Source organism: Trachypithecus francoisi, unplaced genomic scaffold (assembly GCF_009764315.1).
Source record: "Trachypithecus francoisi isolate TF-2019V2 unplaced genomic scaffold, Tfra_2.0 Lachesis_group19, whole genome shotgun sequence".
NCBI lineage: Eukaryota > Metazoa > Chordata > Mammalia > Primates > Cercopithecidae > Trachypithecus > Trachypithecus francoisi.
In genome coordinates, this window is record NW_022681464.1 from 46809877 (window position 1) to 46822980 (window position 13104).

At 40.4% G+C, this 13104-nt stretch overlaps 1 protein-coding gene across 5 annotated transcripts in view; it reads right to left on the reverse strand.

Annotated features, from left to right (window-relative positions):
• SPIRE1 (spire type actin nucleation factor 1) overlaps positions 1 to 13104 on the reverse strand; it is a 197212-nt gene that overhangs the window by 172371 nt on the left and 11737 nt on the right. For all 5 annotated transcript variants that reach the window (XM_033178380.1, XM_033178379.1, XM_033178378.1 and 2 more), the window contains exon 2: positions 1919 to 1953. In XM_033178380.1, the coding sequence (XP_033034271.1) occupies positions 1919 to 1953 (35 nt within the window). The remainder of the gene's footprint in view (positions 1 to 1918; positions 1954 to 13104) is intronic.

Genomic DNA, 13104 nt, shown 5'->3' on the forward strand with positions numbered 1-13104 from the left:
GACAAAGTTCTGGAAGAAAAAATTACTTACTCAAAATTGCATAGCTAGAAAAATACAAACCCCAAAACCACAAAACTTATCTCTTCTGACTCAAATCAAATCCCACCCCTTTGTGTCATGTTGAATAGTATATCAAAAATTCTACCAATATAAAAATATTAAGTTCTTGCCTTTTTAGATCTAATTTGGAAAAAATTGTCCCTCCTTTCAAAGTTGAACAGAAAATACAAAAATGGGCTGGGTGCAGTGGCTCACGCCTGTAATGGTAGATCACCTGAGACCAGGAGTCTGAGACTAGCCTGGACAACGCGGTAAAACCCCGTCTCTACTGAAAATACAAAAACTAGCCGGGATGGTGGCATGCACCTGTAGTCCCAGCTACTCGGGAGGCTAAAGCAGAAGAATCACTTGAACCCGGGAGGTGGAGGTTGCAGTGAGCCAAGATTGTGCCACTGCACTCCAGCCTGGGAGACAGAGCAAGGCTCTGTCTCAAAGAAAAAAAGAAAATACAAAAATTAATGCAAAAAAAAGGGATAAATTACTTTTGTTTCTCTATTATACCATATAATCCCTTGGGAAGCCTACATTTCATTTACAACAACAGTTAAAACTTACGAAAACCTAGATCAATATGCAGATGCATTATAAAATTTGAAATACAACTTCTTAAGTCCTTTATTTGGGCACTGCCACTAACAAAACATTCATCTAAGGATGATGAAACTGCTACTGAAAAGAACACCACACATACATGCTGACCTGGTATTTCAGTATTATGCTTGAAATCCCTACAACAAACACATAGAAACCCCTTAAATTTCACAATCAGAAATTTGAATGAAATTAAATTATTAAAAAATAACCTACTTGTATAAATAACAAAACACCAAATTTATTATTAATCATACTAAAACATTGTTTCCAAGTCCCTATTTTTTCTTAAATTAAAGCAGCTTCAATGGAGTCTAACACATTTAAATGCTGTATTTATTATATGACACACTGCACTGAATTATGAAAAAAAAAACTGAAATTACTAAGGGCTCTGGATCTTAGCTAACTCAATTCTGCAAATAATAATATGGTTAAATTTTAAAACGATAACTAAGCTATTCTTTATAACACAACCTGACGTTATAAAAATATGGACAAGGCAACTACTTTTTCTTCACATTTTACTCTTCCTAAACCCAGGAAATACACACCTGCTCTCAAAATATCTTATCAGGGCCGGGTGCGGTGACTCACGACTGTAATCCCACCACTTTGGGAGGCTGAGGCAGGTGGATCACCAGAGGTCAGGAGTTCGAGACCAGCCTGGCCAACATGGTAAAACCCCATCTCTACTAAAAATACAAAAATTAGCTGGGCGTGGTGGTGGGCACCTATAATCCCAGCTACTCAGAAGGTTGAGGTGGGAGAATCGCTTGAATCCAGGAGGTGAAGGTTACAGTGAACCACGGTCGCACCATTGCACGATCTTGGGCGACAAGAGCAAAACTCCATCTCAAAAAAAAAAAAAAAAAAAAAAAGAATGGGAGGCCGAGACGGGTGGATCACGAGGTCAGCAGATCGAGACCATCCTGGCTAACATGGTGAAACTCCGTCTCTACTAAAAAAATACAAAAAACTAGCCGGGCGAGATGGCGGGCGCCTGTAGTCCCAGCTACTTGGGAGGCTGAGGCAGGAGAATGGCGTGAACCCGGGAGGCGGAGCTTGCAGTGAGCTGAGATCCGGCCACTGCACTCCAGCCTGGGCGGCAGAGCGAGACTCCGCCTCAAAAAAAAAAAAAAAAAAAAAAAAAAAAGAAATCTTATCAGAAGACCAAGAACCTATAATGAGATAGTTCACTACTCAAGTTAGTCTAAACAGGATTGCAAAGTTGCTTCACTAAGAAATATTTGAGTATTTCACTTACCTCTGTTTCCATACATTGTGAATATCCCAATTTACCTGTAATAAAAATGAAAAGGATTACTTTCAAAGGATTTCAGCTTTTTTCAAATCATTGATAAAAATATTTGAGCTTCTCTGGCTATGGTTTTATGTCTATGAGAATATCTATGCAAATGAAAGAGGCTAGAATGACCAAATATCCCTGAAGGTCCTAGTTAGAGATTTAAGTTTAAATAGGCCCATTTAAAAAATAACAAAGAAAAAAGTGAGAAAAAAATGGTTAATTGTAATAAAATCTAAGACATATATACATATTTCATACAGATATATAAATCAATCAAATAAAAACGTTTGAAAGTCTTGCTTTCTTTTAAGAAACACCTTAAAACACTTTAAAGGTATTTTAAGTATTCTTTGGGAAATCTTACAAGACTCGTAGGCTTTTCTCCAAATACATTTCCAGTTTAAAGATACAGTGATCATTTCCATCAAAGGAATAATGTTTAAACTTATATTTTCTTTAATATATGACTGTTTTTCTTTAATACATGATTAGGCAAAACCATACAATTAATTTAGTAATTTTTCCAACAGAGGTTCACCTAAAGAATAATGAGAACTGAACAATATTTGGCTGCACCAACATTAGTATTTTTCTCCATCACTGATACATAATACCAAAGAACATAAACAAATAATATATTTCTGTCAATGTCGCTGACTAAAACATACTTTTTAAACAAAAACAGCTATTTTAAAGAATCACTTATTAAATAGTTTTAACAAAAAGAACAAATAACACAATTATACTGGGTACTAGAAAACTGCTTTTTTTTTTTTTTTTTGAGATGGAGTCTCACTCTTGTCACCCAGGCTGGAGTGTAGTGGCGTGATTTTGATTCACTGCAACCTCCCACTCCCGGGTTCAAGCAATTCTCCCACCTCGGCCTCCTGAGTAGCTGGGACTACAGGCAACCGCCACCATGCCCCGCTAATTTTTGTATTTTTAGTAGAGATGGGGTTTCGCCATGTTGGCCAGGCTGGTCTCGAACTCCTGACCTCAAGTGATCTGCTTGCCTTGGCCTCCCAAAGTGCTGGGATTACAGGTGTGAGTCACCATGCCCGGTCAGTACTAGAAAATTTAATTTCCTCAAAATACACTTAGATTTCACTGACCTAAATTCAAATATGCATTTAGCTCTATACCTTTCCCTCCACCCAATACTATCCTCCCACTTCTTCCTCTCCCCAATGTTTACCCTCACACCTAGCCCACAGTGGTTATGCTATCAGCCTTGTTATTTTTTTAGTGCTTAACTAGAATTTGAACACCTTAGAATATATTATGACATCACAAAAGAAAAATCACAAACAACAGCTTTTGTATGCCTCCCAATTCTTAAAATAAAAAATAAAATTGAAACTACAATTTATTTGAAATGAGTTGGTTGAAAAAACCAAAAATGAAAAAATAAAAGAAGACAAACCACAACTCCTTATCTCTTAATGATCCTAATGAGAAACCCTGGCTGAAATGGAGACCAGAAAATAAGGGGCCTAAGGTTCTATGAATTAAATTAAAAATTATATATAAGCAATAAAGACTACATGAACATATATATAAAATGAGCTTACTATCTAAGGGTTTATATAATAGGGTTTGATAAGTGTAAGACTGTTATTGTACTTATATATTTATTTATTGTCATGTAAAACTCTATATTCAATAGTGATTTATAACATATATTTTATTTATTTATACATATGATTGTTTGTTCAGACCATTAATGCTTTTGGTAGTTAAGTAGACTTAACTCCCATAAAATTGGTAATTAACTTTACTCAACAAAGTACTACGGGACAGAAACAGCTCAACGAAGGGTAAAGACTGTCTTTCAGTAAACATTTTCTGAGAGCCTACTCTGCATAGCGGGGAAGAGAGGGAGGGAGGAAGAGAGGAGCACTCAGGCAAACGGGAACAGAGAGTGGCCTCTTCAAGAGTACATGAGTTGGCCGAGTGTGGTGGCTCCTGCCTGCAATCCCAGCACTTCGGGAGGCCGAGGCGGGCGGATCATGAGGTCAGGAGATCAAGACCAGCCTGGCTAACACAGTGAAACCCCATCTCTATTAAAAATACAAAAAATTAGCCGGGCGTGGTAGCGGGTGCCTATAGTCCCAGCTACTTGGGAGGCTGAGGCAGGAGAATGGCGTGAACCCGGGAGGCAGAGCTTGCAGTGAGCCGAGATCGCGCCACTGCACTCCAGCCTGGGCGACAGAGTGAGACTCCGTCTCAAAAAAAAAAAAAAAGAAGATGAGTTTACATCTTCAGTAGGATATATTCTGAAGATAAAGAGAATTACAAAGAAATCTAAAATTTTTCATAGTTCGTTTCTTATTGGTAGTATAAAATTCTGAAACTATTTTAATGTATTGCAGCAATGAGCACATGAGTAAATACACTGATATTGCTGGGAGTCATGACTTACACTATGGGAGAAGGAACATACAAACCTAACGTGAGGAGAAGAAAAGGAGCTCTGTGGTGGCAAACTGTAACTAGAGGTATTGCACAACTTCAAAACATTTCCTAACTCTGCCCACCAAAAGTGGGAGAAGCCCATGGGGCACGCCAAGCCCATTCCCCCTCAACAGAATCAGGATTCCATGGGAAATTGGCTGACTTCAGGGCTGGGACAGGGAAATTACAAGACAAGCCTGGAACATCTTTTTATATCAGAAAACAACAAAGTGCTTAAAAAGAATGATAGAGGGGTGTCAAAGGGGCACAAGAGTCTATAAAATAAGATTGTTTTCAATGACCTGCAATATAAAACTGAAAATGCTGTAAAAGTGCTAAAACTTTTTGTGAGAATGCAACAGCTCCTGGTCATTCAATTTGAACTGGTGAGTAACTCACGGTAATATGAAAAGGCTGTAAGGACAAAGTATTGACCATCTACACAGCTATGCCATCCAAATTCCTGCTCAAAAGCTAACCTAGGAATCCAAAACTCCCAATCACATGACATCGGAGCTTAAAGGAATCTTGGAAATGATCTTGCACAATCCATTCATTTTATAGGTGAGTCATCTGGCCGGGTGTGGTGTCTTGTGCCTGTAATCCCAGCACTTTGGGAGGCTGAGGTGGGAGGACTATTTGAGCTCAGGAGTTTGAGACCAGCCTGGGTAACAGTGAGACCCAGTTTCTATCAAAAATAAAAAATTAGCCAGGCATGTTGGCACAAGCCTGTAGTCATAGCTACTCAGGAAGCTGAGGAAGGAGGATCACTTGAGCCCAGGAAGTCCAGGCTGCAGTGAGCTGTGATAGTGCCACGGCACTCCAGAATGGGTGACAGAACAAGGCCTTGCCTCAGAAACCATTAATTAATTAATTAAAAACAGATGAGTAATCTGAGAGCTCAAGGAGTCAAATGACTTGCACAAAATGACACGGAGTTGGTGACAGAGTGAAGAGCACAATCTAAGACTCCTGATTCCTCCTCATGCACGTTGGTGTGGTTTTCTTACTCTAATCCTCTTGATATGGTTTGGTTCTATGTCCCCACCCAAATCTCATGTTCCATTGTAATTCTCAATGTTGGAGGTGGGGCCTGGTGGGAAGTGATTAGATCATGAGGATGGTTTCTAATGATGTAGCACCATCCCCCTAGTGCTGTCCTGTGATAGTGAGTTATCATGAGATCTGGTTGTTTCAAAGTCTGTAGCACCCCCTCTTTCCCTCTCTCTTCCTCCTGCTCCAGCCATCCAGGACGTGCTGGCTTCCCCTTCGCCTTTGCCATGATTGTAAGTTTTCTGAGGCCTCCTCAGCCATGCTTCCTGTACAGCATGCAGAACAGTGAGCCAATTAAACCTCTTTTCTTTATAAATTACCCAGTCGCAGGTAGTTCTTTATAGCAATGCAAGAATGGACTAATACATCTCCATTCCCACTTCCAGTGGCTGTTGGGATTGACAGGGACTGCAGGGTACTGTCCAGGCTAACTACTGTTTCTGAGGAATGGGGTAAAGCATTCCTCCATTTTTTTTTTTTTTTTTTGAGACAGAGTCTTGCTCTGGAGTGCAGTGGCATGATCTCGGCTCACTGCAAGCTCTGCCTCCTGGCGGAGGCTTAGCCTCCCAAGTAGCTGGGACTACAGGTGCCTGACACCACACCCAGCTATTTTTTTTGTATTTTTAGTAGAGACGGGGTTTCACTGTGTTAACCAGAATGGTCTTGATCTCCTGACCTCCTGATTCACCCACCTCGGCCTTCCAAAGTGCTGGGATTACAGGCCTGAGCCACCGCGCCTGGCTGCATTCCTCAATTTAGTAACACCTTCTTCAATTAGAAACTACCAGTATAGCATCAAGGTATTTACACTTGACAAGTTTTGAGTCTTTCTTCAAAGGTTGGCCACTTCTGTTCTACTGCACCAGACCTAAGGAATGAATCCCTCTAAAACTTACAAATCCTATGACTTCACCCAGAATTTCTTTTTTTTTTTTTTTTTTGAGATGGAGCAGAATAATTTATCTTCCTCTAAGTACTTTTTTGATAATGTTGAAGTATTTTCAAAACTTAATGTTTAAATACTACTTCAGATATTTTCTTTTACATCATCACAGTTACTCACTCTAGCCTTCTAATTAAACACATCCCAATAAACTTGTTGTTTGAAGGAACTAATTTACCATATTTAATCATCTGAAGCCTTTTTAAGGCTACCATTATCTTAGGTTACTGAAATTCGGCTGGGCGTGGTGACTCATGCCTGTAATCCCAGCACTTTGGGAGGACGAGGCAGGCGGATTACAGAGGTCAGGACTTCAAGACCAGCCTGGCCAACATGGTGAAACCCTGTCTCTACTAAAACTACAAAAATTAGCCGTGCATGGCGGCGGACACCTATAAGCCCAGCTACTCGGGAGACTGAGGCAGAGAATTGCTTGAACCCAGGAGGCAGAGGTTGCAATGAGCAGAGATCGCACCACTGCACTTCCAGCCTGGGTGACAGAACAAGACTCCGTCTCAAAAAAAAAGAAAAAGAAAAAGAAAGGAAAAAAGCAAGAAGGGCTGAGGTGGGAGAATGGCTTAAGCCCAAGAGGTGGGCAATGAGCCGAGATGGCACCACTGTCCTCCAGCCTGGGCAACAGAGCCAGACACTGTGTTTAAAAAAAAAAAAAAAAAAAAAATTATTAGACGAGTCCCCTTATGTCCCAGGAAACAGAAAAGCCTATGCCTTCCTATAAACTGATACAGAATGGCTTTAAGAAACAAACTAGCCCTGATATAAAACGTCTGTTATAAAGAATTCATAACTAAGACAACACTGTCATCTTCAGCAGACATTATACATCTTAAATATTGATAATCAGATCATTTCTCCACGGGTCTGCTCAGCGAGAATGAAAATAATACTTTCAAATTAAGGTAGCTACTTATCTTTAAAGTAGAAACCTCAGCATATGGCTGAATTATCATGCAGTCATATTATCAATATGATTCAAATTAGCTGAATAAGCAAAAGGCAAACTACCTACCAAAAAAAATAGAATCTCTGAAACTTTTAAGATCAATGGTTCTCAGAATTATTCTCCAGCTTTTTATTATGTGACCAAATTCTAGACAATGTTTCAGTCCCTCTAACCACGTGAAATTATGTTCTTTTTCATGCTAAAACTGAGAGAGACCAATGAACACACCCTGCCCTCCTGCCAGCATACCTCGCCCACCTTCGATTGTTCAGTAAATATTTATTCAGCACCTACTAAGTACTACTCATAAGCACTGATGACATACTGTCATAGTAAACAAGCTAGACACAGTTCTTGCCTCATAGGCTTACATTCTATTGAACACAGCCCAAAAAAAGCAATCAAACAAAATAAAACTAGTGATAAATGGATCCAAAAGGGGGAGAGAGTAACAGAAATGACCCCATTTGGGGTGGCCAGGTAAGATTCCTCCAAAAAATGGTACTGAAACAGAGAACTTGAAGCTGGGTAGAACCAACTGCAGGGGTGGGAGGAAGAACCTGTTCCGGAAGCAGGAGGTGGCGTGTGACAGGCCCTGGAAGTGTTTGGTGGATGACTAACATAAACTGTGTTTAGACAGGCAGGGGGCAGATCACACAGGCTTGTAAGGATAGCATGAGGAGTTCAGATTTGATTTTAAAGAAAATGGGAAGCTACTGAAGGATACTAGGCAAGAGGGTCAGCTGAGTCCAGGTAGTTCCAGGTCAGTCTTGCTGTAACATGAAGAATGTAGTGGAGAGAACCAGATGGAAAGCCAGCAAGGAGGCTACTATCACTGTCCTGCAGCACTCCCCGGGGGCAGCCAGGCAGGGCGACGGCAGTAAGGAGGGTGAAAGGGAGAGGGTTCATGAAATAACTTGGAAGTGGAACAGGATCTGCTCATCATGGATGGACAAACAACATCCTGAACATGCTGCATGTTTTCAAAACTAATATTCTCAAACATTTGACCAAAACTGATCAACAACAACCGTTCAAGAACTGTAATACTTTTATAAGACAGGAGTATATTAAATAAGCTTCTGGGACAATTTTTGTGTTATTACTAGGGAAAAAAACCTCATAGTTTTGAAGTTAACAGGCTGAAATTTAGCAATAAAAAAATTTCCACAGCCTAATCACACCTGAATTTCTTTTTTTTTTGAGATAGAGTCTCGCTCTGTCGCCAGGCTCGAGTGCAGTGGCTCCATCTCGACTCACTGCAACCTCCGCCTCCAGGGTTCAAGAGATTCTCCTGCCTCAGCCCCGCAAGCAGCTGGGACTACAGGCACCCGCCACCACACCCAGCTAAGTTTTGTATTTTTAGTAGAGATGGGGTTTCACCGTGTTAGCCAGGATGGTCTTGATCTCTGGACCTCGTGATCCGCCCGCCTCAGCCTCCCAAAGTGCTAGGATTACAGGAGTAATCATAAACAGAGTTGTAGCAGGTGACAATCCCAAATGTTCTAGTATTCGCTATCAAACGAACAGTTCTGGTTTTCACGCATTTCATACACACATCTGTATCCATTCTCTTTAGAATCTCCTGTCCTTCTGTGGCATCTGATCGAGTACAAGACAACCTAGCCAACAAGAGCCCTGCAGAGAGGCATCCCAAGAACTTCTATCTTCCAAGCCCTAACTCCCTTTAGATATATCACAGCTCTACTATCCATATCCATTTACCCAAATGTGTTACCTTCCCTCTGTCAAGATTGGGGAGATCTGATTTAAAAACTATAAAAACAACGTAGCCTTGACATAGACTGCACTTTGCCATTTTTAGCTATTTAACCTTCACTATAAACATTTTCAGCTATTTAACCTTTACTACATATACTATATATATATAGTCAAGAAATATCTTTTTGTAATGAGTTTTGTAAGTTACACATTTTTATTACACTTATGAATAAAGTACTATTCTTTAAATAAAAATATAATGAAAAGAACATTAATTAAAGAAGGTCAAGCTGAGCACTGTAACTCAGGCCTATAATCCCAGCAGTTTGGAAGGCTGAGTGGGGGCGAATCATTTGAGGTCAGGAGTTCGAGACCAGCCTGGTCAACATGTAGAAACCCTGTCTCTACCAAAAAAAAAACACCAAAAATTAGCTGGGCATGGTGGCACATGCCTGTAGTGAGAGGCCTCCACAGCCTCAGCTGAGGAGGGAGTATCACTTGAACACAGGAGGCGGAGGTTGCAGTGAGCTGAGAGTGAGCCACTGCACTCCAGCCTAGGTGACAGAGGGAAATTCTATCTCAAAAAAAAAAAAAAAGGTCAGGGTTAGGGGGCAACTATCACGAATCACGAATTTAAGGAACTTAACAATTTCCCATCAAAAACATTTAAGTTTATACACGTCAGGCAATAGAACGGTTCAAAAATTTCATCTAAACTATGGCTTACCTTACAGGTCTCAGATGAAATTTGTTCCAAGAGTTTATAGGGCAAGTTATAGTTACATTGTTTTATTATTTACATAAATAAGCCCTCCTACACTCCCCAAAGGATTGAAAGGAGCTAAATTAAATGATTAATAAATGAGTATCAAACAAGTCAGAAAGTGGTAAAAGGAGGAAAAAACCAAATTCAAGATAATATAAAATATATGGAAATCATTAAAAAATATAAACTGTGGTCCAGCACTAATTACCTTTCCCTGATATTCTGCAAGTAACCCTCCATAGTCCATTCTAAAAACCTGGTGGAGCACCTGAGACAACAAAGGTCTAATCACATTATGGACACCCACATTTCAAACTTTTTCAACCTCAAGAATCATTTTATAGACTTCCAAACATGTATTTAATATTGTTTTAGAACTTATCAATCTTGACTCAAATAATTTGGAAGTATTCATCTTTTTACAAAGGATAGCAATGGCTCAGTAAAAATGTATTTGTGCAGCACATACAAGATAACAAAATGCCCCCACATGTATTTCCTCATTTGAGTCTCATAACAATTTCATGAGAAGGACTGGACAAATATTACTTCCATTTTACAAATAAAGAAAGAGAGCAGCCGGGCATCATGGCTCACGCCTGTAATCCCAGTACTTTGGGAGGCCAAGGCAGGTAGATCGCTTGAGCCCAGGAGTTCAAGACCAGCCTGGGGAACATGACAAAACCTGGTCTCCACAAACACAAAAAAAAGAATACAAGAAAAAAAAAATAAGAGAGTATCAGCATCAGAAACAGTTAAATGGCTTCCCTGAGGTTATAACTATTCAATAGTAAGCATCAGAGCCAAAAGATTCAAAACCGCATCTTCTGTAGCCAGCTCTTAGTTCTCTCCATGTTATGGTGTGACATTCAATTAGCTGATTTGCAATTATCTGCAAGGCAGCAAAGGAACGTGGTGGGAATCAACATGACTCCACAGGATAAAATATTTTCCAGGCCAATTTAATTTCCAACAAGTATAAATCATCATCTATCTTCCCATCCTAACTTGCCCCTCCTGCCTACCCTGTCACCCAAGCACCCAGGCAAGAAGTCAGAGCCTTTGAACAATCCTTCCTCTTTCTCACCCACACATAAAATGTGGAAGAGCTATATCCTGTCCTATTTCCTAAATCACTCTCAATCTGATTCTTTCTCTCCAATTCTACTGCCCTAATTCAGACCTCTATCATCTCCTGCTTGAACAGCCATAACACTCCTAACTGGTTTAGCAACTTAAAGGCTACAAAGATCTAAAGATAGTATAAAATGCCTACTGGTGTCTTTGCCCTCCATTTTACCCAATTCAATACATCTACAAAGCCCCTACATTTATCTTTCTAAAAAGAGTAATCTGCTTACATCATTTTCCTGCTTAAAACCCTTCCATGGCTCTCCACTGCCTGTACAGACTATAAATACACACTCGACCATGTGGCTGGTAAAAAGTCCTTCATCATCTGATCCCAGCCAACGTGCCTTTCCAGCCCTTCTCACTCCCCCCACTCCCACACACATCCTCTGCCCCAGGCACAGTGAACACCCACTACAAAGAAGACAAACAGGTTTAACCTCACGTGCCAACTCCAAGTAATTGGTAGTAGCCACCTGAAGCACCCTGTTGAGAACTCTTGAGGCTGCTTATAAATTCGGCAGCAAAAAATGCGGTAACTGATTAGCAGTTATCTGCCTTCGGCATGTGAAAGTGGGTGGCAGCACAAATGTCGCACTTGCCATCCATGTACTGCTGCTCTCTGAGCACCATATAACGTCCTCTGCATATCCAAGCCTTTCCAATTGCTGCTGCTTCTGCCTCACATAGCCTTCCTTTTATGCTACAGCCCCATCCTGGAGACCTCCAGAAACCAGATCTCCTCTGTAACACTCGCCTACTGTCACCAGGCAGGGTCAGCCACTCTGTTCTCTGGGCTCTCATGGTTTTTCTGCACATCTTCACTATTTTAGAATAACTGCATGGTACTGTGTTAGTTTCTGCATCTACGAGCTTCTTGAAGGTATGAGTGCACTTTATGCCTCTTGGTATCGTCAACATCTGGCCCAGTGCACTCAGAAGGCGCTCAAATATTGGTGAAATGAATACATGAAATCATGTAATGGAAATATCTCTAATATGGTATTTTCACTAAAAATCCAGGAAGACATGAACAAACCCTGGGACCAGGCAACCTATGGGGATGGTTAGTGACATTGTAGCACTACCCACCAATTATCTGTATTTATATTTTTCTGTCTCCAAAATACAAGATATTAAAGGAGTATATTAGATAGGAACTTAACTTCTAACTAAATTAAGGGATGGGAGAGAAAATGGGAAATATGACAGAAAAAGACCATAGACTCAATTTTTAAAAATGCATTAGGCCCGGCACAGTGGTTGACACCTGTAATCCCAGCACTTTGGGAGGCAGAGGGGGGTGTATCACTCAATGTCTGGAGTTTGAGACCAGCCTGATCAACATGGTGAAACTCCATCTCTACTAAAAATACAAAATCAGCCAGGCGTGGTAGTGCATGCCTGTAATCTCAGCTACCACGGAGGCTGAGGCAGGAGAATCACTTGAACCCGGGAGGTGGAGGCTGCAGTGAGCCAAGATTGCAGGATTGCCCTCCAGCCTGGGCAACAAGAGCAAAATTCTGACTCATAAAAAAAAAAAAAAAAAAAAAAAAGCATTAGCACAATTAGTATAAAAACACCTAAGAGTCACGGTTTTCAGAAGCCAGCAGTTTGGTATTATTAGGAATATAACTCCTCCATATACCTAACCCTAATCAAATCCTCTTTAAATTTATACTAATGTTTCATATTGGTTTTAATTTTAAAAGTCTGTGAGATACAATCACTTTGGAAAATTTCTGGCAATTCCTACTTCTGTTGACCATATGTCACGAATTAGCAATTGCACTTTTAGGCACATACTCAACAAAAACACTACATTTGTTCACCAAAAGACACAAGCAGCAATGTTCATAGTGGTATTATTCCTACTATCCAGTAAGTAGATATCTGAAACCCAAATATCCATCTGGAGTTTGAAAATCAAAAATAAACTCTTTAACATTTCTTCTTCTATATTAAAAACAGGGCAGGCGCAGTGGATCACACCTGTAATCCCAGCACTTTGGGAAGCTGAGGCAGGAAGACCACTTGAACGGGGTTCAAGACCAGCCCAGGCAATCTAGTGAGAGACCCTGTCTCTAGAAAAAAACAAACAAAACAATTAGCCA